Source organism: Ammospiza nelsoni, chromosome 7 (assembly GCF_027579445.1).
Source record: "Ammospiza nelsoni isolate bAmmNel1 chromosome 7, bAmmNel1.pri, whole genome shotgun sequence".
In the NCBI taxonomy this organism is placed as follows: Eukaryota; Metazoa; Chordata; class Aves; order Passeriformes; family Passerellidae; genus Ammospiza; species Ammospiza nelsoni.
In genome coordinates, this window is record NC_080639.1 from 19,449,894 (window position 1) to 19,474,554 (window position 24,661).

Consider the following 24,661-nt stretch of genomic DNA (forward strand, 5'->3'; position numbering starts at 1 on the left):
CCACACCATGTGCCTGAGAGTAGTGTCCAAACGCTTGTTGGACTCTGTCAGGCTTGGTGCTGTGACCACTTCCCTGAGGAGCCTGTTCCAGTGCCCAACCCCACACTATGTGAAGAGCCTTTTAATAATATCCAATGTAAATCTTTCCTGACACAACCTCAGGCCATTCCCTTGGGTCCTGTCACTGGTCACCACAGAGTGGTGAGTGTCTGTCCCTCTGCTTCCCCTCATGAGGAAGTTGTATCTTCAATGAGGTCTCCTCTCAGTCTCCTCTCCAGGACGAACAGACCCAGTGCCTTCAGCCTCTCCTCACACAGCTTCCCCTCAAGGCCCTTCACCATCGCTGTTGGCTTACTTTGGACACCCTCTAAGAGCTTTATATCTTTCTCATATTGTGGTGCCCAAAACTGCCCCCAGAACTCGAGGTGAGGCTGCACAAGTGCTGAGCAGAGCAGGACAATCATGTCCCTTGCCTGGCTGCCGATGCTCTGCCTTGATGTACCCCAGGACAGGGTTGGTTCTCCTGCCTTGTATTGCCCAGGGAGGTCAGCGTCTGGCAGAGTGGCTTTTGGCTTGCTGGTCTGCTGTGCCAAACTTGGGAAGAGCCTCTGGACTGAGCAGGGCCTGTTCTCTCGAGTGTTTCCACTGGACAGGTGCAGCCCAACCACTGCAGGTGGAGGGAGTCCAGGCATGGGATTGCATTGCCATGGCCACAGCTTTGGAAGCACAAGCTTTTCCTTCCAGGGTTCCTGCTTCCGTGACAAGTAGTATGGCTAAATTTTTTACCAAAATGACCAGATGAAGGTAACAAAAAACCCCCCGCACATTTTCTTGTGCCATGGGGGCTGAGATGGTGTTTTCCCAAGAAGCAGCATATTTAAGTCCTGGGTGTCACTTGGGATTACCATGATGCTGTGGGTGAGGATTTGGAGGTTCCAAGGAATAGGAAGGCAGCAGGTTTGCTCCTACAGCCAGTCCTCCTTTCAGGAGTATAGAAGAAGAGGAGGACTTGACTTGCAATTGTAGCCACCCCCCCCAATCCCTCATACATACTCCCTGGCTGCCCTGGTCAGAAATGAAACAGCCATACAGACCGCTTCTTATCCAAACATTTTAATGGCATTGAGGTATTCTGCTGTTGCAGAAAACTTTTTGCAAATAGAACCATCTTATTACTGTTTGTCACACTTAAAGGATGAGACTCAAAAGACTTGGGGAGCAAACAATTTTTCTGTTGAGGTAAGAACATGGCGTGGCTGGGACAGCACATCTTCTGTATGATACCATTTATCGTGCAAGGCTCAGTGCCTAGCACTGCTTTACTCTGAACTCCCCAGGTCATCTGCTGCTGACTGTACATTGAGATTTTATATTCTTTGGAGAATTGCAGCTCCTTGCTGTCTCTCATATTTTACTGTTGTTAAATGCATGTGTAGAACTGCCATATAAAACCAGTTGTGTTGCATGATTCACAGAGCTGTGCAGCATCCCACTGAACCATATCCATTTATTGTACATCTCAAAGATGTATGGTATCAAGGTGAATCATGGAAGAACACTTTACTGATTAATGAAATATAATTATTTAATGGATATCAGAGGTTTCCCCCCATGTTGTATTAGTTCAGCACAGCTAATACTAATATCTGTTAGAAGTACTAATACTTTCTGTGCTTAAAATAAAACATTTCACTGAACTATAAAAGTAGGAGTAAAGTTCAGCAAGACCTTAAGCACTCAGTGCAGAAAGCGCTAAGTAAAGTAATGTAAAGACAGTAAGAAAATCAAAAAGCAGGCCCTTGTGACCCCCCTTTGCCTGCCTGATAGGTTCAATATTGGCAGGACAAGCAGTGAGGGAGGTCAGCATGCTTTGGCTTCCCCTGGACACTGCAGTTTCAGACACTTCTTGTCTGATCTGAGAGCGCTTGTACATTCTTATGAACTGATATGTAATGAGCCTGGAGAAGCCTCCAGTCAAAGGTGCCACATTTTAAAGGAACACACAAATATCAAACACAAGTCACATGAATAAGCTCTGGAGGAGAAGAGGTACCACATACTTAGTCTTTTAAATGCTGTAACTGAAGTGTTTGTCCTTCCTGCCAGAGGAAATTGCCAATTAGTCAAATGATTAAAAAATCTCTTTGAATGTTAAATCACCTGTTTCATAGGCATTTTCCTTGAGCACATGCATTCAGAGGTCTCTTGCCTACTGTGCTTTGTCTGGGCATTTTTTCCATGGCTGCGTATCTGTAGAGCAGGGATTTATCATATCTGAATTTAAGCCCTGGTTGCAGGGCCTAAATAAACTATTCTGGTAGCACATGAGAAATGAGGGGGTGGTTAATATTTCCTACTTCAAGAGTAGGAGTGCAGAGTCTGCACCAGGCAATGTGTTAACATGGCACTTTTTTAAATCCCGTAATTGCACCTGCTCTAGTAGAGGACAAGTAAGAGAAAGCAAAGTCTGCACAAGGACTGTCCAGCCCCAGTGGTGAAGCTGAAACTATTACAACAAGGTTTCGAGCATGCATTTTGGGCTTGTACTCTTTCTCCCCTCTGGCTAGTGAGACTGGATATTTTCAAGTTGTTTTTCCGTCGTCAGGAAAATTAAATTAAAAATAGCTGGAAAAGATCAGAAACCAGTGTAATGGCAATTTCTTAAGTGTATTGGCTTACTGTACAGAACAGTGAGCCAACACATTGGTGCTATGTTTTCCCTCTTTTCTGAGGCAGCAAACTCAAACAGAGAAACTCAAAAGTTACCTCTGGAGAACTCAATCCTAATCTTAGGCTTCTTCAATTGATATGGGACAGGCAGTAAAAGAAAATATTTAAAAGCAAACAAAAGTTATTGTAAAGCCACAAAAATTGGCAAAGGATAAAGGCAGTTCTAGCAACTTTTAGAGTTGAAAAGATTCATATGAATTGTCTCTTTACATCTCATTGTGTAAAGAGATGTGGTTGTGTAATGATGTCTTACCACATTTCAACACGGAAAATACAGTGTCATGCATATGTCCAGGTGATTTAAATCATCCTGCCTGCCAAAAGCACAAGGCACAGCCCTGCCCTGCCTGTTGAGCCCTGTTCCTGCTGCTGTGCTGCCCACCTCACCTTCTGCCAGCATGGTGTTTGCATGGCTGCACAGGGAGTTGGGCTGTGCAGGAGAAGCTACTGCAGAGAAAACAAATCAGTTTTCACTCAGAGCAGAATGCAGGTCATCAGGCAATTGCACAAAGACTTGTGCCAGCACAAAGGCAGGAAAGGAGCAAGGGCTGATAAATGCAGCTGAGAGGGGATGGAGCCTGGAAGTCCTTATTTAGCAGTGTAGTGGTTCATGCCAGTTTAAAATGTATGTGAAACTCTAGACACAGATAATTTGGAGGTGGACACCTGCTCTGTATTTTTCAATTCTCCTTCAAGACTGGCCCAGAGTTCATCTCAGGCTTAACACAGAAGTTTCTTTGAAGCACGACCGCTTCTTTGGTTGCTATGGCTTGCTTCCATTTCTAGCTTAAAAAATTGGCTGGAAAACATGGTGGAAGTCATGCCTGGGATATACTGGGAAGGTTGTACACCCTGCTGTAGAACATGTAGCACTAGTGTGTGCTAGTGTTAATCTAGCTGGTTTGAGCAATGTTAGCTGTAACTACATGGTGTCACTAGGTTTATGCCATTTGTTCCATCAGGTTTGTGATGGATCTGGAAGAGCTGAAAAATGGCTCACCTGAAAGCCCTCTCTACATTATTTTTGCTTGCTTTCCACACTGAAATACGTGCAGGTATGTCTACACATGCTGCAATCACACACCTCTGCAGTTACACCCCAAAACGTAACTAGCAGGATTGGTTTCATTGGTTTCAAAGACAACTTGCATGCCAAAAGACAACTTGCATGACAACTGCAAGCCAAAATAAGCTACCTTTTTACTTTCTGGGTGATAGCAAGTGGAAAAATCTAAGGAATTGTCTTTGGAATTGGCTCAGAGGCAGTCTTGCCATTGCTGGTGTACATGAGGCAGTGAGTGTACACCCACAGACACCAGCATGATGCTACATGCAGTCCCCATGCTCGCACAGCCGAGACCGTGATTCCTGTTTGCTTCAGCAGCCCAGTCTTTGGTGTCCTGTGGGAAATGGCTTCTTCTTGTCCTTCATGGGAAATTAAAAAAGAGCAACCATCATCCATCTATGAGACCCATCTTAGTTGTTGCTTTCTTACCTTTTGGGTTTTTTTTCCTTAATTTTTAAATAAGGATTTTATGAAAGTGCCTATATGGTGTATTTAACATGAAATTATAAATATACTATTAAATATCAATTAATTGTAAAAGTACTAAGCACACAGTTATTTAACATAGACCAGAAAGATTAAACAGAGACATGTGGCAGAATATGTATTTGAATATGTGAATATGTGCAAAGGGTGTGGATCAAGTACCTGCTTTTTGCACAATGGTTTTCAGAACTGGCATGTTACAACTTGTACATTGTCTTTGATCAGGCATGTGTTCAGTGTAAAAAGAACATGTAACTTCTACAAAAATGTAAATATAATTAGTAATGAGATAGCTATGAGATGGCAAAATATTAACAAGAAATCCAATTCTCGATTGTTTTAAAGAAGTGATTTTCTTATCTTTTTCTGGCACCACAATTTTTAGCTGATCATTATACTCAGCTGTAATCCACTCACTAGCATTCTGCTCATGACATACTTTTAATTGTATATATATATATATATATATATATATATAGCTCATACTCCTTCTTATATTAAATTTTCTGGTCCAATGGACTTAATTTGTTGTTCTAATTTTGGCAGATTTTTTCTCTAAAATGTAATACAGTTTAACATGTTTTCTTTATTTTAGAACTGTACTGAATTTATTGAAGCTGTGCCCATTTGTGTTTTCTAATCCACATCACTCCAAGCTCCACTGAAGCAACAATCCCTTCATTTCTCTCTAAATTTTTTCCCAATAGATTGCTCAGTTACAGAGAGTTTGGGGAGAGGCAGGCACAATTCCACCACCTCTGGGGACCACCAAGGGAAGATAACAACACAGAACTTTCAACTAATGATTTAAAGCATATTATCATATTTTCCTTATTAAAACCAATTATTACCAAATCATTTACCTTTCTTCTAAGGTAAATGCAGGTACTGGAATAATGAAAATTTTGGCCACCATTGGCAGAGAATTGGTTTGAATTACAAAGAAAATATTAACTCCTTTTAATGATGTACTGTAGAGTACAGTAGCTTACATTTTTTTGCTACTTACATAATCCATTGGACATTAATTAGAAACAAATCTGTCTATTGGAGAGCTCATATTTTTTCTCTTTGTATTTAGAGATTAAATAAGACTAGAAATTGTCCATAATATTAGACTGCCTCAGAAAAGCCATTGCTGTAGATAAATCTGTTTAGCTGTATCATCTCACTCCCTTTTCCTGTGATTCCAAATAAAGGTAATCAACTCCCCCAAAACACAAACACACTATTAACAGTTTCTGGTTATGACAGGAAGGAAACAAAAATCCCTGTAAACCTGTAACTAGTTTCTGGCAACAGTGCTGACTGATCAGGAGCACCACAAAGGAGTTACATGCCAGACAAGAGGAACAGGAGAAACACTAGGGCAGGAATTACAAATGGAAGGAAATGTTGTATTTCAAACAGACACTAGACAGCAACCTGCCAGTACTGCAGCCCTCAAGGGTCAGTCCTACAGAGAAGGAGGACATCTAAAGAAAACCCAAGGCAAAACAGTCTCTCTGTTATCTGAGAACATCCACAATGCTGCCGACAGTAGTCCTGTGCAGAAATAATGTACACCTGTGAAAAAACACAAAGACTCGGCAAATACAGATAGCAGGTTCACTTGCTGGCTCGGACAGCATCTTAAGAAAGAACTATTTAAAAACACAAGAGGTGGTGTTATAATGAGGAAACCATGGAGAGCAGAAAGCTTATGATTATTGACAGAAGTTGATTAAGAAATGGATTATTGTCTGTTAGGATGTTGGAATATCTACTGCTACCATTATCCTACGTATCTTTATGTAAATTTCCTTTAATTGAGGTATTCATTTACAATCATTATTTTCATTGGTAATGTGCTTTATTTGCATTTGAAAGCAAAAAGAGGAAAAAAATTAAACACAACTGGCTGACCCCTACCATGTGAGAAAGGGTTTGCTTTTTGTCACTCTGACCCAAATGGATTAGGGCCAGGAAATAAAGGTCAAGCTCTTACCAGTACCCCCATGTGTCACATTTTTATTACATGGAGTTTCCAAGAAAAAATATTCCAATTTGCGTCAGTAATTATTCGTTCTTTATGCATTATCATGTCAGTTTCTGAGTTTATTTTGAATTCAGAAATTACCTTTGAGTGCCAGGCCTATTAAAAAGCAACCCTTTGTGAAATACCCGTCAGCAGTTAGATGTGATAGATTTTGTAGCTGTACATGCTCTTTTCTCCCTTTTAAGAATTTCCCCTTCTACAGCAGTCCCCCCCTCACTTGAGTCATAAACCACCAAGACCATGGTTGGATTATGCTCCTTTGTGGATTTGCAAGTAAGAAGATGTCTGAGGGCTGTAATTGCTAAACAGTGCACAGGGCAGGTGGGGCTGGAGCCACTCTCTCCGTGCTGTTGGACAGCACGAGGTACAAGCATGCAGCGCCGTACCCTGCGTGCTCCTCTAACACTGACCACAGTGAGAAGCGTGCCGTCAGGTTTTAGCCACCAGCCACATCAGAGAGCTCTCTGTCCTGTGGGAATTAGTCTGGGGCAGTGCTGCACCTCTGTAAGAGAGGAGGCAGAAAGGTGAGGGTCCCCTCCAGCCCAGGGCTGCCCAGCCCCACCACACTGCAGTGGGGAGACATCTGGGGGTGCCAGGGATTCCATGGGCACAGCTACAGCTCTGGATGCAGGGCTCCAAAGATAAGCTGCTAAAGTAGTTTCTGGTTTCGCAATTTTAATGATAACTTTTTAATCTGGTCATTATTTTCTTTGATTGCTAGTACCTTGACCTCTGGTGACAGCTGCTGCTTATGCCTGCTAAACTTTAATGCAGGCTACAGTAAAGAACATTATGATTATTTGAAAAGGCAGAGTGTAATGCATTTCAGATTAACAGTGAAAGAAAAGCTATTGAAGTTAGAGGTTCACTTTGCCATATCACTCTATGCTGCTTTCCTTATTATCAGTACAAAAAATGAAATGAGAATAGCACATCTTTTAATTTCCTTCTACTATTACCTCTTGATTTGCATTCAGAGCTCCCAGAAGAAATACTGCCGAATTCAGAAGTAGTCTATTTAAGCTGCATGGTGTTTAAAAATTGCTGGAAGAGGTTAAGGTGCTTTATATTATGCAGTTGACCTTACTAAGAAGCTGTGTTAACAATTTAGATTTATAAGTTTGTTAATTTTTTTTTTCCCAAGCAAAATTCATTATCTCTTTTTGTACCCCTGAACGTTAAATCTTTTGATTTCACTCTAACTTATTTTGTAAGATTTTTAAATTATATTTAAACTTCTTGTACTTAAAAGGTTGCTTTGCCAGTGTCTCTGAAAAGAAACATTTTGTTTCTGTCTCTCTTTGTACCTGGTCTGAAGACACTGTGTGCCCTCACAATATTTTACCTAGGAAGAAAGAACCCAAACCCTCCATCTGCAGAGTCCTGCAAATACATTAGAATTCTTTTATCTGTCACTATTATATCTTTGCAGCCGAGTGGGTTTGAACAAGATGCCCATAGAAAATATTTTTAATTTTGCCTTTACCAAACAGTTGCAGCCTCCTGGTGTACAGGATTTAAGCTTCCCTGGATTTAACCTTTCTTTCCTGCTTTTGTCAGCACTGGGCCTGGTCATTGAGAAAAAGAAATCCTAACAAAATAACAATAGTGAAATGTGCCAGGGTAGGGAGAGCTGTACCCTGTGATTCTTTAGGCTCTGCAGCCCTAAACAGAGTTTGTGTTCTCTACTGCTGCATCAGTAGTAGAGAACACATGGCCAATGGTGGAGCCCTGTAATGCAGAACATTTTCAAAAATGCCCAAGGTGTCACCACCCTGGCTCAGTGGTCCCCAGCAGTGGATATATATTATGGACACTGCCTCCTGGTCATATCTCATCTGAAAACTCATACTACAGTTATGACTCCGCCAGTAAATAAAACAGGACCAGGAGCTCTGGGCCCTGAGGCCAAGCAGCAGGGACCAGTCACTGCATGGCCTGTGACCCTCAGGCATACTCATCCTGATTAGGATTTAGAACAGGTTTATGTTCATTCAGCCTGCAGTGTTGCAGTGAGGAGGGGGCTGTGCTGTAGTGTTTGTGCTGTTTATGCAAATGGTTGAGATGGAGGTGCAGAGCACCTTGGGTCCCACTGGAGGACTGCGGGGGCGGGACAAAGCCAGGACAGACAGCTCTGTAGTTTCCCCTGGAAATGGCCTGGCTGCATGATCCCCCATAAGTAATGGCTGGATCCTCTGCTGCAAAGATAGCTGGCATGGGCCAAAACCAGACCAAGTGGTGCACCTAAACCAGGATGGCCATGAGCAGAGCAGGGCTGGGGATTGCCCAGCGCTGTGCAGCCAGGCCTGCAGACCATAGGAGAGTCAGCAGCAAGGCGGTGCCCTCAGTGAGGCAGGAACAAGCTGTGACTTGCAGCTGCCAGCACAGGGTGAAGTCAGGATGGATGTTTTGACATTTCAGTGTTTCTTGAGCTCCTATTCATTCTCCACTCTAGTGCAACCGTCGCTTAGACTTCCTACAGCTAGAGCAATATATTGGCAGCTGCCTTCCTGTTGTAAAGTCAACACAGGGAGCCTGGGACAGGTCCTAGAGCCAGAAGGTAGTTTTATTCATCTAATCTCTAGGTATTTAGACAGTGATTAGAACCATAGCAACTATCTGAGCCACTTGAATTAGTTAGATACAGAGATAGCAACACTTGTTATTTATACAGCACTCTTTATTGGAAAATTAAAAAATGTCAGATACCTGTTTCATTGAGTAGGTAAACTGCATTCATTTGTTGACATGGAGGTGCCATGAAACCTCTCTTTGTATCACTGGGATACAACTACACGATAGAGACTGTTGGCAACAAATACGTAAAACAGTTAGAAGTTCTAAGGAAAAAAAAAATAAACCAAGGGGATAAAAACATACTAAACAGATGAAGAATTAGTCTATACGCAGAGCCAAGCCAAAACTTGGCAGCTTTATAAACCATCTAACATAGAAATAAATGAAAGTCCAAACAATAGGAACAAACCTGGAACAAATAAAATCATGAACTCAGAAATGTTACCAATTGATTGCAAAGATAAAAATGCCTGTTGAATTCATTGTCTCCCTGTAGTTTGTTCTACTGCGTACTTTGCTTCTAGGAAGATTCTGCATCTGAAAAAGCCATATGAAGTATATTCATCAAACAGCAGAAATGGAAATAAATATTTCTCACTTGAAATGACAAGACACAAATTTGTCTCTATATTATTAGCTGGTTTTCCTCTGAATCATCTTGAACTTCTAGTCAGACAGCAAAGTTAAAATAAATTATTTCATCATGCTGCAGAATATTTCTTAACTGTGTAATTCTTTCCTTTGCAGAATGCAGGTACCAACAGATTGTGGTTCTGTGTCAGCATTTCCTCAGTGACTCTCAACTTTTGCAGAATTTATGTTTTGACTAAAAGAATGTAATTATTTTTATAGATAAAAAAATTTGTATGTGTATACTGATTCCACACAGTCCTGCTCAATGCCAAAAATAATATGCTCTGTGTCCAAAGCAAAATGTAGACTATATCAATGAGGTCATCTCTGAAGCTTAATTATGAGATAATAGTTGCAGCTTCTAATTTCAGGCTTAATAATTTTTATGACATCCAGCTTCACAGCGCAGGACCAGTGTGAATGCAATAGGAATCGTCATTCCCTTGGCATGCACTTGGCTGCCATCTGGGCTTGCCCAGCAGCAGTACAGCCATCCCCAGGAGCATTCAGGAGGGGAAAGGGCACATGTCAGACCCCCCTCCCCTCATGGCTGCAGGCCCTGAGAGACCTCCCCATGGTCATCGAACCCAGAGGTCTCTCAAGTGCCCTGTTAGCCAAGGTCTTGAGTTTGCCAACCTGAGGTAAAAACCTGCCCGAGATAAGATAACGTGTAGTGCTTACATTAGTGACTGAGAAGGACAAATTAGTTAGATAGCTAAAATTAAGAATATATCCCTCCTTTATTTAAACCATTCCAATTTAAATGTTTTCTCCTAAGAAACAAATGAGCCAACGAGGCGGTGGTGTTGCGTCACTGCCTGACCGTCATCACCGCGGCAGGGATGGATCTGACTGGCTTTAATCTCATCGTCCATCTCAGTGCACGAAGGCCAGCTGTGGGTTTGAGGCCCAGCAAATGACAAGCCAAGTTTGATATATCAGCCAATTAGCAGCATTGGTATTTATGCAGGACTGAAGCTGAAAGTGCAAATAAGGCCAGTGACTAAACCTTTCCAGCAATTACATTTAATAAGGTACTGCATGTTATTTACAGAAAAGATAGATCACACAACTTCTACATGTAAATGCACAGAGTGTGAAGACAAAAGCTGTACTCTCATAACATGCTAAACAAAAGAAATAAACCAGAATTATTTTGGCACAATAACTATTACATAAATAAATATTCTAGAACATAATGAATTGACATTTATTTACAGTCTATTGAAAGTGCAAACAATTGGCTGAAAATTAGGATATTTGTAAATGTGTAAGACCAGAAGATGTGTTAACCAGCCATGATTAATTCTAGCTGAAGTTTAAGGTTTTAATGTCCAGGAAAATATTCTCTTGAAATCCATTTGTGCATATTGTGCTCTTTTTGAACCAGTCCTTTGCTACCTTTAATGCTATTGATTTTAATGACCTTACTTTTTAACTGAATTTTGTAAAAACCTGATTGGTAATTTAAAAAGAAGGAAGTAAAATGTAAACACTGATTAAGCTATTTATCATTCAAATATTTTCAGTCCTGTCAGTTTTCTGAAATGGCCACACTGCTTGTAGTAGTAGACAGTATGATTAAGACTGGGAATTTTTCTTAGTATTTGTTGTATTTAAAATGGAAATATTTGTAAGTCTTCTCTGAATGGAACTGTACCTTGGACCGCTCTTGAACCTACATTATTTCATCAGATCCTTACATCCATCTTCTGTTGAGGTCAAGACCAGCTGAGAAAGCTAAACTGACGATCAGTTTTGGTCCTGACCTGAAGTATAAATCATAAAATACAGGTTCTTAATTAGGGAGAAGAACTCACTACCTACCTTAGAACTGTTGTAAGTTTTTGTGCATTTCCCACTAACTATTCTATCTTTTGCCTTTATTTAAAATCTGTATGAGATATCACTTACTACACCTTAAGATGAATTAATAGTTCACAACATGGCCACCCATACACCTACAGTGCATAAATTCTTCCTCAGCCAAAGTTCTCCAGCAGGCTGGAACATTGTGCGTTGCCTAAGACCTTATGGTATGTTTTTGCTTATTTTTGTAGTGGCAGTGCAGTAGCAGAGAAAGTGAAGTTCTTAACAAGTGACCTTGAGAGGATAAAAGATCGTTTCTCATCATTGCTTCAAATGTTTATGCTCGGCGCGGTTCCAGTCGGTGAGACATCTGTGATAAAGTTCTCTGGTTGTCAATCACATTTAATTGCCGCACGTAGCTCCGAACATCCTGATGGTTTTTATTAGTTAGGGCTGCATCAGGATCTGGTGAAAGAGAAATGATGTAGGATTGATACACATAAATGGACAAATGCCTGAACAAAATGCACAACTCCTTACCAGCTGTCACAGGAAAGACTAGATCCTGGCGAGTTAAAAAGGAAATATTTAGAAATTGCTCTCTTGGAAACCTTTTCTCCGCATCTGATGGTCTTTCTGGTTACTACCCCCACAAATTAACTTTTCTTTTGGACATCCTTGGCTACATTTACTAAAATTGATGGCCCTTGGTTATAGTTTGACATATCACCTTATCAGTCATTAGCTATATATTATACAGCTAACAAGTACAATTTAAAGCTGCTCATTTGCTTTTGAACCAGGAACTTTCACAGATTCAAAATTTTGTAACCGATTTTAGCCTCTTTTCATGCAATATTCTCATTTTAGATATTTGTATCAATGTAGTGCTTAGTGGCTGCCCCATTCAAGCCTCAGAATTCACTACCTGTATACATTTCTTAACCCCATTACACCTACTCCAGCAGCAGTTATGGAATACTACTGAGTTAAAGTCTAAGTATCTTCAGCCCCATAGGAACAGCTTACAGTGTAATGTAATATGTGTTAGGTAATTTAAATTCAACTAAAATATTATACTGAGACATCTACATTACATTACACATACACACACAAAACCCAAGGAATTTAGATCCAGTAGATCTAGATACTGACATTTTGTTATATCATGTATAATGAAAATCTGCTTCCATTTCTATGTATGTGGAGGTCTCACTTGTGCTTAATACACCAAAATTAAAGACACAAAGCCAGAAAAACCCAGATTATGGATGAAAAAAAATCTTTCTTAATTTCTACCGTTCTACAGAAATTTGTACAGATCTTCTACAGTTAAGCTTTGACTCATATGGAAAGAAACTATTTTTATAAAAATATAGTTTTATATTATTCTGTTGTTTGAGAAAGAGGAAGGGTACTGTGAGTCAAAATGGATGAAGTGCTGAGGAAATGCCCATGTGACTGAGACTGACAGTGGAGCTCGATGGGATGAGACCCACAGAGAAGCCTGTTTGACCATACAGCTCTGTCATCTTAAATGGCCTCAAGGAAGTTCTGGTAATTATACTGACAAACAGGTTTTAAATTCACCGCCTTATGCAGTTATGTCATTTACAAAGGTCATGTCTCCAGACTGGTTTCATATTAAAACAGCATTTATCCAAGCAACTATTTGTGTGCTGCTGCCTGCTAGACTTATTTCAACCACTTCTGAATCCAGTGTCTAATTTCAACTGGCTCTAATGTGACAGATGGGTAGAGACCTCGCAGATATTTAGCTCTTTCACATGCATGGAAAAGAGATAGAGGAGAAGGGGTTTATTAGAGCTTCCTGAAGGATATTTCACCCTGTGAAACATCACAGGATCCAAACATGGAAGAATCACTGGAAAGCAGGCTCTTCAGTTCTGGTACACACAGAATTAGTTGTAATTACTGTAGCTACTGATGATAATGCTGACAGTACAGGTGTTGTAACACACTTACTGAAAGATTGGCTTCGGCAGAATTTCACTGTCCTGACAGTGTTGGCAATCATGCGCTGGAAGGAAAAGATGGGATGCAATCAGAGAACAAGCACTGTATTTCATCAGCATTCAAACGAAGCACCTCTGTGCCTGAGTGTGAAGACACATGCCAATAAAAGCAGTCATATGAATGAAAATATAATTTTAATGCTGCTACTTTAATGTATAGGGTGTGATTTGCATTTACACAGGCTTTAAATAAGCATGAGTATAATTTACATGCGCTCAGAGAACTCTTTCCCTTGCTTGAATGCTGTAAAAGGACCTAAGTAAGAATGAAAATCAGCCCCTTCAATGTGCATTTCTTTGATAACATCTTACCATATTGAAAAGTAAAAGGAATACCATGGAGTATATACACGTTAATTTAAAGACTATCAGCTCCTAACAGCAAGGCCATTTCTAGAATATATTCAGCAATTAAAGAGCTTTCACCTTTTATACAAACTTGAGTTTAAAATGCATTCTCCTGGAAGCTGACAGTGTAAAATTAAGCACATGAGGGTGATTCCACTGGCAGAATGCTCGGTTCACAGGTGAGAAGGCCACTGTCAGTACTGTGGCCTGCAGCCAGGTTTCATAAACAGACCTGTTACACAGTGTTACTTTGCACAAGTATATCTCACTCAACCTGAAAAGTGGATTCACTTTTGGTGGACCCTTCTACTGACCGTTCACCAAAAAAAAGCAGAAGTCACTTCAGTCCTTCTTGGCTGTGCTTCCTCTTCAGCAAAAAAACCTCCATCATTTCATTCAATTCAGTTTCAATCAATACACTTGCTGTGATAAACCAGATGTTATTTTACAACAGATTTTAAGAAAATAAATTAAGGTTATTCATACAGCAAAACATTAGTTCTGGACTGTAGAAATTTAACTGGTTTCTGTGATTAGCACCACAGAAATAATATACCCACCAGTATGGGGCAGAATTAGTTGTTCTACATAATGTCAAATAAACTGAAATTTCAGCAGTTAGCTAAATAGTTTGATTCAATCCCTGTAATAAGGACATTTGTTTCAGTTTCTTTTGTTTAAAAAAAGTAAAGGGAGGAAATGCTGCTCCCTATCAGACTCTAATGTCTGTGTTCCAACACAGTGACATCTTCTAACGCAGCCACTCTCACCAGGCTGCTTCAGACATTATGGAAAATTTGTGTGAGATTAACAAGCTAGTTAGCCATAAGCTCTCACAAAATGGAATTATATATCTCTTACTAGTCAACAAGAAAGCCTGGGGCATATGCTCCTCTAAATTCATTATAATCTTAAATGAAATCATAATTATAATCTTAAATGAAAATGTTACAAATTAACTAAGCTTGTGAAATCTCTTATTCCAGAATGGGAAGCACCAATGTAAGACATCCCTTACACACACAATGGATAATCTCACACAGTTTAATGTACCATCGAGCATACAAAAATGCGTTGGTTGGTCAGCGTAAGAAATGCTACTGATATATGATGTCCTAAATGTTTGTGGATTACACCTCATATTAGCAAATGAAACTGATCTAAAATATGCTATTTCTAAAACACACTTTCCCAAATGACCTAGGGAATCCAGATCTGGATCTGCTATGTTGTTCCTAAAGTTACATGTATCTACATGTATAATTCAAGTAAGTGTAAATTTTATCCTAATGTAATTTTCATACCTCTTCAAGCCACTATTACTATGCAGATTCTCTAGGGGACTTACCTTGCAAACATCCTCACAGGTGCTTAGCATTAAGCATGTGAATAAACTCCACTAATTCAATGGAACCTCTTAAATACTCAGGGTAACTGGGCTGAGACCGAACATACTGCATGCAACAGTGTCGGTTTTTCAGTCTAACCCAATCAAATCTAAGTCAAAACAACACAAGCATATAAAAATGACTGTTTCACACTTCTGCAGCTTCATATTTGGCTCTGTAATGCAATGCTGTTATTTTGGTTTATACCAGTTCAAAAAATACTCATCTACAATAACTGTTTCAAGGAGAGATCATAAAGCTGAACTGCACCAGCCAACACAATGAAGTTTCAAGACTGTCTATCTTCAAAGGAAGCTTTGCTAAGAACACCTCATTTTCAGGAAGATAGCTAGTTTTGCTTGACATGCTTTCTAGATGGATTGTTAATACACACCCTAATTTTTCATACCCGTAAGTATTTAGGTTGTGAAGCCTCATCTCATAATTATCTTTGGAGTTATCATTATTTACCTTCATATGTGAAAACTTAGATTTATCCAAAAAAGTGTTCTTTGGAATAATTTTACTCTTTTTTCTCTTGTGGGGAGTTTGTTCTCAAAAAAAGCAGAACATCCAGAATAATTACTGTAATGCAGTACTGTACTGAAAGAAAAAATATGGGTATGTGGTGAAGGTTTTTAAAAAAGTTTTTGCTATTTTCAAATTTGCCGTTATGTGGGCCCTTCTAGGCAAGGAAAAATAGAAGTGGCAATGGACTTGTCTGACTTCTGGTTAAAGGCTGAACTGCCTGGCTTCCTTCAGTTGGCTGAAAGACTTCATTTTAAAGGGTTCCTTTGCCTTTTCCTGAGAATGATGTGATTCTATCTGTGCATTCAGAATTATCATGGCAATGATGAAATACAAACAAATGAGGAACTGAGTGTTAAGGCTGAATAAATGTGGTCCAAAGACAGCATCACAAGCCAATGGGGAGATTCTGAAGCATTATGTATCTTTGAAGAGCTCTTTTCACACTACTTTTTTTCCAAGTGTTGTTCTACTGTCTCATAATGTCTAAGCTCCTAACAGTTCCTTTTTGTAAGGTACAAAGTGAACAGAAAAACAGGTTATGAAACAAAGTGAAATTTCCATTCCCAAATCTCGTAGATAAGTTAGATTGTCTTCTATTGATGCAAGACAACTAGAAACATGGACAGAAAAAATGTTTAGATGGAAGTTTAATTGCCTGCTCCTTACAGTTTTTCTTCAAATAGAGGATTACCTCTAGTCAATGCCTGCAAAGATTAACCTCTGTTTACTCACAGTGCTAAGCAAGACCACTATCAAAAAGCTATACAAACCTAAATTTGGATCTTTCTGAAATAGAACCAACTGCATAATATAATAAATAATGGCTACTACCAGCATGCTGTGTATACACAACAATACCCTTTCAAGTTTTACAGTTTGGAATTGTGGCAGCAGGCCAGAACATTATCTTCTAATCCATTCCAAACCCAAGTTGCTAAATATTATAAATATTCATATATGCTATTGAAAACTACTAAGGGCTTTAGTCACACACTTTTTGCATAATCTTTATGTTCCAAAAATTAAAGAATGTTTGCCCCCTTTTTTTGCATATGGATAAGAGTGTGAATTCCCTTTTGTTCATCTCCACAAAACCTGAAAACAAATATGCACAAATTCTCTAATCCTCTTTTCTCACCTGAAGGGTGAAGAGGCTCGACAAAAAGAAGTATCAGTGGTCAGGACCATGGCACTATCTTGTGCTGCCATGGCAGGTCAGCACTTCCAGAGCTTTTTCCTGACTTCTGCTCCCTCTACAGGTGTTATTCCTGACATAATGCTGGGTAATGTCATATGGACAAGGTGCCACAAAAAGTAATCTTTGTTCAGGCTCTCTGATGATTTAAGAAATAGCACTGATAAAGTTCCCAATTAATTGAATCTTCCCTTTGTCTATGAATACAAAATTCTGTACTAGCAGTCAGAGTGCAATTACGCAGCTGAGGTTATAAAGAAAAAAATCAGTAAGTGGTCAAGAGTATGAAATATTGCCTGTTCCTAAGGAGAGTCGTGCTCAGTACTTTCCTCACTTTCCTCTCTCTTCCTTCCCTGCCAAGACCTAATTCTAGGAAAGTACTTATAAATTTTTTCTAAATATTTAGTCATAAAAGCAGTGTCACTTAAATGGTGTATATTGCCATGTACCTTCCAAACTAAAACTACAGTATTTAAAAAGCTTTAAAAGGTTTGCTCCTCTGTAATAAATATGTCTTCAGTTATTACATAGATGAGTCTTCTGAAGGCTCATTTACAACTAACATGTACTATCAAATCACCAGGGGAGAAGAGATGTAGGTGGTTTGGTATCTTGTCATATATGCCAAACTAGAATTTACATCTGAGCAACACCATGGTGGAAACAGCTTCTTGCAGTGAGATAAGTAAAAGTCATTCAATACTTCTCTTAAACCATGTCTTGTTTGCTAGTGAAGACAAAGCCTTACACTACAATGACCAGTAATTTAGTAATTTTGCCTACTTATTGAAAAATACATAAATAACATTTTCCAGACTGGATTTTAAGGCTTCATGCAATGGCATGAGTAAAGAGCACAAACAGTGCAAATACAAAGACTAAGAGCATACCTATTTCTGACATGTTCAGTACTGTTTACCCACAACTGGTACAAACCAAATGGGTGTGTTTACAAACTTCCCTCTTTACCCATAGCTGTGACTTTGCCACATGTGGTTACTCTCTTCCCTGGCTAGGTGTCCCTGTCCTCCCACTCCTCACAGCCTCCTCCAGATAAGGCATCTGTGGGGATCAGAAGATGGGGAAGGGAAAGAAAGAGCAGGCAGTCACAAAGGCAGCAGCAGGTAAAGCTCAGCAATGCTCTGCAGAGTGATGTCCCCTTACTACTGCCAATACCACAGTTCTGTCACTCCACCACTGAAAAGATCAATAGATAGGAAAGAGTAGCAGGAAAAAATTGTCTCAGTCTTTTTCTTTGTTAGCTTGAGTTGCTAAAAAAGACTAGGCTAATGTGGCTCAACACCATCTGTCTGTTTTTCCCTTCTTCCCGAGATAATTTTGTTCAATTTGAAAAAAGAACCCAGAGTTTTCAAACACAAGAAAGCTCCTACCAATTTTCTGTGAAAACAGATGGCTGTGGACAAGAGAAAGATTGTGTAAGTGCCCTCCTGTCTCCTTCAGGAAAAAGGCTGTAGTGCAAGTTCCTATGCTATTACAAAAGCCTATTCACACAGAATTCCCCAGCCATGAAGAAACAACACATGCCCCAGCCACGAGGAGAGATCTGAGCAGAGCTCAAGCAGCCATGAAACACAAATGTTTAGGAAACCAGGCCTTGCCGTTTCTGGCACTCAGGGAGTTCCTGGCTCAGACACTGCCTGACAGCTTCTGCATGTTTTAGGATGCATCATTTAATATAAATAATAACAGAAACATTGCAAAACAGGAAAGATTTAAAGGAAGCTGCTTCAGCTGAAGAGATGCCACTAGATCAAACTTCTACTTTTGGCTGCCAGTTACAGGAATAAAGTTGTCAGCAGCACATCAGCTGTCGGGATCAGGGCTCTGTGGTGAGAATGCAGACGTGATGCCAGAGGCTGTTCTCAGTTTCATCACTATGCTTACATGGGAGTCGGTGGGACCCACCTCCTCCAGTGGCAAGTGGCACCACCAGTGGCAACTACCCAGATATTTTTATTCGTAAACTTTAGCAAGCATAAAAGTAAACAATCTTCCAAAGAACCAAGATGTTTCAGAAACATCAGTAAGAGTGGCTCCCAGCAACACTAAGGAATCTCCATCTGCTTATGACAGAACATCATGCAGCAGAACAAACAGACAGCAGCAACAAATGGCAGGACATGATTCCTATGAAAAAATCTGGTTCCTACTTTTCTCCTGAAAATGGCAGAGTAACATCACAAAAACTTGGGCTTATACTTATTTAAAAGAGAGGAGAATTTACCTGAGAGTTATCTGGCTGAGTGGTCTTGTCTTCACAGTTTAATATCTGGCAATTATGTGTGGATATGACAGTTTTAAGCTTAACGCAAGTAGGCGGCAGCGACTGAGGTTTAACAGTAGGCTTTTCTTCTTTGCTTGACCTGATGACACATGCAAAAAGCTAAAAACTGCCAGGTCCACAGTAGGATTTGAACGAATTATGTGGGTGGAATTTGAACACAGGTTGCTCTGAACAGCTACGGGTTGAGAAAGGCAGTAAAAGCACCTAGAAGCATGCAGAAGAGCTAGTGAAGAACAATAAAGAGACGAAAGATATACTTGCAGTAAGGCCTGGAGAAAAAGCAGAGTGAGCTTTTAGGTGGAATACCAACCAAAGAAAGGCTTAGAATACTAAAAAAGGAGAATGTTTCCCTTTCTGGTGAGTTGAGGAACATGAGACAGTACTGATTCCATTAAAAATATGCAGCATCAAAAATCTTCCCATTCCTCTCCTAATGAAAACTAACAAAACTCAGATTACTGGTACTACATTCTTGCAGTATTAAATGTTATTTAAAACTTTTCAGTGCTACTAGTAAACTCTCTTTCTGGGGGTAACATTCTTTTGAAGATAAGACAATGTGCAGACTAAGGTAAAGAGAGCAGACCTGCAGAAACTTAGATATAGATCCGTTTAAGCTGCTATAAAATTCACTCTTGGCTTTGGGAGTGCCAAAATGTGGTACAGAGTGGTGCAAAACTATTCTTAAATGACAAGCCTGTGTTGAACTTCTGTCTATGGCAAGTGCTTACAGGAGAGCCCCTCCCTCAGGTAGTGGCTTTCACACAAAATGAGGCATAAAGAGCTTGAAGCACGGAGCTCTGAGGCCAGTGGATGTACTGGCTCTTCTGGCTCAGGAGGTGTAAACAGGCCAAGTGAGGTGGGGATGATGGAGCCAGCCACAGAACCATGGCTACAGCAATGCAGCTGCCATCCATTCTGGTTTGGAGGTGTTCCAACCAAGTCTGAGATCCCTTTTGTGTTCCCCAAAGTATTTACTATCTATACTGTTGTTTCTATACCTAATTAAAACAGGCAGTGCAGAAAAAAAGTCCTTTTCTGCAGGTAGCATGCTCAAGGCCTTTGGAAGGAGATGGCAACACAGTCTGCATATGCAATTACAGAATGCCATTATTGCAAAGTGAGGTCAGGCCCTCACTCAGGCATTAGCACTGCCATTTACTTACAAAATGTCTCATCTTAGTGAAGGGGTATTTTCAACCAAGGACAGAGGCTGTCCTGGAGCTACAGATTAAAATCTAAGAGAATTCATTCAGAGTGATGATCACTTTCCTGTGAAGTTTTTTAAAGAGCTTAAAGCACTCCGTTTTCCCCCTCTGCAGTTATCAGTGCTCAGAGGGTCAGACAAACGCCTGCACAGTGCAGTGGAAATAACTGGAGTTATGTAACTCCAGTGGAATGGAGTGGTTCTGATTACTGTACTACTAAGAACAAGCACATGTAGGTGCCAGAGGAAATATGCTCTAGCATGGCTGCTGAATGGCTGAGAGGAAACAGCCTCAAGTTGTGCCAGGGGAGGTTTAGATTGGATATGAGAAAAAATTTCTTCACTTTGAGGGTGGTCAGGCATTGGAATAGGCTGCCCAGGAAGGTGGTGGAATCACTATGCCTGGAAGTGTTCAAAGAGCATGTGGATGTGGTACTCAGGGACAAAGTTTACTGGGGAACCCAGTGGTGCTGGGCTAAGAGTTGGACTCAGGGATCTTTGAGATCTTTTCCAACCTTAGTGATCCTGTGATTCTACTATTGACTGCCAGAGCAGTAAGTCAGGTTTGGTTTTCCTATGCAGATGCCATAGCTGGGTTTGGCTATGCAGGTTCTCAGATACAGGTGTCATTAACCACACTAATGAGGAACATGATCTTAGCAACTAAGAAAACGTCTTCTCACTGCTGAGAAATTCAAGTTTCAGTTGAGACTTCTGCAATGGAAGGTTGCCTGCCTGCAGTTTTTGACAATGGTATTTGGAATTATAACAGCTTATGTGCAGGACTTATATCAGATTTGAGCATGATCTAGCCTTTTATCATTGATTTTCTTTTCCAGTAGGAAAGCAATCAAGCCACACACATCTCCTTTCATTAGTGAAGGGAAAGAAGAAATATATGTTGTGCAAGTTCTTTGCAATGCTTTTTTCATTCTCCAAGGAGCAATGCAGAACTATCCCAGCCTGAGGCAGTTCAGGCCTGTTTGAAGGAACAGCATTGAAAATCACAGGTTGGTCCCACACTGTTAAAAAGTGTCTCTAACAGCTCTGCTTCCTGTCCCTGATGCTTCCTCTCCTAGGAAATATTTTGGCTGTGCATGCCTCAGTGGGCAGTTTGTTCTCCACCTCTGTGAGGTTTTCCAGAAAACCAGAGGCCCCAGGCTCTGTGTACAATGCAGGCTATTTTTGCCAGGTCTTGGTCCTGCCTTCATTCTCCCTAGCCCTGAAAGTCACTGTTGAGAAGTTCACTCTTGAAGGGGTGAATAGGGAGGTATTTTTAAGTTTCCTTTCAAATACGTCATACATACCATTTTCTCGAAGTTTACTAGATTGTCAGTGAATGTCTTGTTTCCCTCATGAGTAAACGTCATGTCTGTATAGAAATAAAAAACACATAAAAGCCCATTTCTGAATCATGGCCATACAAAATAGCAGAATGTTTTATCTACCCTTACAAAAATTGTAGCAGCTGTAAAGTAAAAAATTTAGGTTTTAATGTGCAGCATTTCTAAGACTAATAAAATTGAGGTATGATATTCAGATGTACAAAAGCAGTTTGTCTTGTCTCTGTATCGTGCTTTTCATAATGGAAAAAGATCATACCTCACACTGAGATTGATTTTTGCTTCTTCTTGCTGCTACTCTTATCCTTCAGATATTTGACAAATAGCTCTCAAGTTAATGATTCTGGTAGCATCCAAGCTTACCTTTTATAAGCAGTGGCATGAAAGGAATTATTGGAGGGTCCAATTTAGCTACAGTCAGTCTGTAGGCCCTATGGTTTCTTGATGGATCCTTACAAAAAAAAGAGAAATCAAATAATTACTAATATGTATTATTATATATATCAAGACACTATATACATTAATTTAGATGTCATGGTATTTATTAAAAACATTATTTTTTTCCTGTGACTTTAAAAGTGCATCTGCAAATTCAGACTCCTTTTATCATTCTCCCTGACTGGTTACACAATGAGAATGCAACCACTAAACACAAACATTTTTTCATGCCAAATACCTAGGTTAGATATGATTACAAAAACATTCTTCATAAAAGAAACAACATATTTTTTCCTCCCTCCTTACAGCTGCAGATCCAGTTTTTCATATGTTGTAGCAGTAAAATGTATTGCCTGGAAATATCCAGGTTGAGAAATAGCATTTCCCATATGTACTATTGGAAAACAAGTGATAAAGCTTTTCTGAGTTCCCAGATTAACTTTGAGTGGTACATAAGTTCTCTCAGAGTAAGTTCCTAAGAGTATAATTTATTAGTCATACATACTTGTTTTAGCAGCTCTAAAATGGGATCATAAACTTCTTAAAGTCAAACAAGGACATATAAAATGTTCTGAATCAAGGAATTCAAATCAGAAACTGAATTATCTCAGATTGTGCATAGAATAAGGGATCTATTGCTATTCACCATTAAGCTTTCAAACTCTGCATAGATCTTCTTGAACTTGCTTGGGAGTTTCTGTTAAGAAAAACAAAAATAGCAAACCTTAATTAAATCAGATCAGTGCAGTAATTTTACTGTAAATGCTAGTTCCTTCTACAACGCCCTAAGTCAGGAAAGTGCTCTTTTTTTGCCAGATATTTCTAACAATGTGCTAATCTAAAATACAACATGTTTCCTAGCAACCAGATTAAAAATAGAGATGGGACCAGCCATGAAACCTGGATCCTGATTTAAACCCTGACTTGAATTTAGTCCTTTGGGATGTTTAGATTCAGATTTTTGTTTGGCTCACATAGCAATCACTGAATTCAGAATGTAAGGGGAAATTCATGTGGATGCTTTCAGGACATCCCTGATTATAGCCTATCTGAAAATAAAATTTACACCCAGCTTGCATAGGGGCTGATCAGTTTAATTATTCATACCTATGATGAACTGCCCTTGCAAACATTCATATTCAGGCCTGGGCATTTCCAGGAGGTTTTTTTTGCTCATGCTGATGCATTTATTAGTAAAATTTTTGACATGCTCAGCAGCAAAGGTCCTCCATCACTTTCTGGGGTACAAATTAATGAAAATTTTTTCAGTCCACAATACCTACACAAATAAATAATGGTCACTTGATCATGCAATGATTGAGATGAGATGGGCTTTACTAAATACTTTCTTTCCCCCTCATGCATAGTATGTTACACAGATTAAATAACTTTACTCTAAAGACTATAAGATATGTTATAAATTGGTTTCAAAGATCACTGTAATTTTTCTTATGTACCATCAGAATATGTCAGTTATTTTTAGTAAGAAATTTCTCTGTATTTGCTGAGTTTTTTAGACTACTATTAGCAATGGATAACATTAAAAATTAATAGAGACTTTATAGTGCAGAAATTATTTCTTGCAATACTTTCTACATTTGAAGTGTGTACCCTGGCAAGCTATTTACACTGTGCCACAGCAAGGGCCTAATTTTTAATGATGTGTGTCAACAACTGTGTGCCTAGTTTGCATATGCATGCAGATTAGGTATTTGTGAAGTAAGTGGTATAATTGGACATTTGCACCTGCAAATATCTAATTTCTGCATGCAACTAATGTAAATGCATGAAATATAGAAAAAATCAGGTCTTGGTATGTTTGTCTTTAAGTATTTTCTGTATATATCTGGCTAAAAATCAAATTGCAGAAATTCTCTTGTTAAAGCAACTGCTCTACAGAACCAGAGTGTGATAACATTTCCATGATCTCCACATGTACAAATGATCTGTGCCCCCCCTACCAGCTCAAACTTAGTGTTGATTTCAGATTGCTGTATGTAGTATATACATTCAATTCCTTCTTCTCTAGTCCTGTACTGTCTCAGCTCTCCCAGCTCCTCTCAGTAGCCACCAATAAAGGATCATTATTTTGAGAACCAGAAAATCTTTACCAGTAGCACTGATTTGATATGATAAATATACTTTTGAAAACGGGACTGGTGTACCCTCAGACATGTTAGTCTGATCTGTGTAAGAGCACATTTTTAAAGGTGTTCAAATTTTGCTTTCAGTTGCATCAATAACCACAGTCATGCTAATTATTTTAAATTTCTAATGAACAAAATACATGCACATTTAAATCTGTACTGCTTTTGATATCCAGTATGTTCTCAGTGGTTACACTGTGCTGGACACTGCACCCTTTTTTATAACCTCATACAAAAGAGCAAAGCCACAGAAAAAGGTGGAAGCTCTGACAATGAAGACCAAACTGCCAGTAAGCCTGGAAATGCATGTCAGAGAGAAAACCAGAACTGGTCCCACATTTTAACAGGGCAACAGAGTCCCTGTGGAGATCAGAAAATAATATG

General features: G+C 39.5%; 1 protein-coding gene across 3 annotated transcripts in view; it reads right to left on the reverse strand.

Moving 5' to 3' along the window:
* Positions 1 to 8,868: 8,868 nt before the first annotated feature.
* Positions 8,869 to 24,661, reverse strand: part of RAPGEF4 (Rap guanine nucleotide exchange factor 4) — a 142,788-nt gene continuing 126,995 nt past the window's right edge. For all 3 annotated transcript variants that reach the window (XM_059475808.1, XM_059475807.1, XM_059475806.1), the window contains 5 exons: positions 22,777 to 22,827; positions 22,056 to 22,143; positions 21,657 to 21,721; positions 13,326 to 13,380; positions 8,869 to 11,804 (listed from right to left, as the gene is read on the reverse strand). In XM_059475808.1, coding sequence (XP_059331791.1) covers positions 11,677 to 11,804; positions 13,326 to 13,380; positions 21,657 to 21,721; positions 22,056 to 22,143; positions 22,777 to 22,827 — 387 coding nt within the window. In that variant the 3' untranslated portion in view covers positions 8,869 to 11,676. The remainder of the gene's footprint in view (positions 11,805 to 13,325; positions 13,381 to 21,656; positions 21,722 to 22,055; positions 22,144 to 22,776; positions 22,828 to 24,661) is intronic.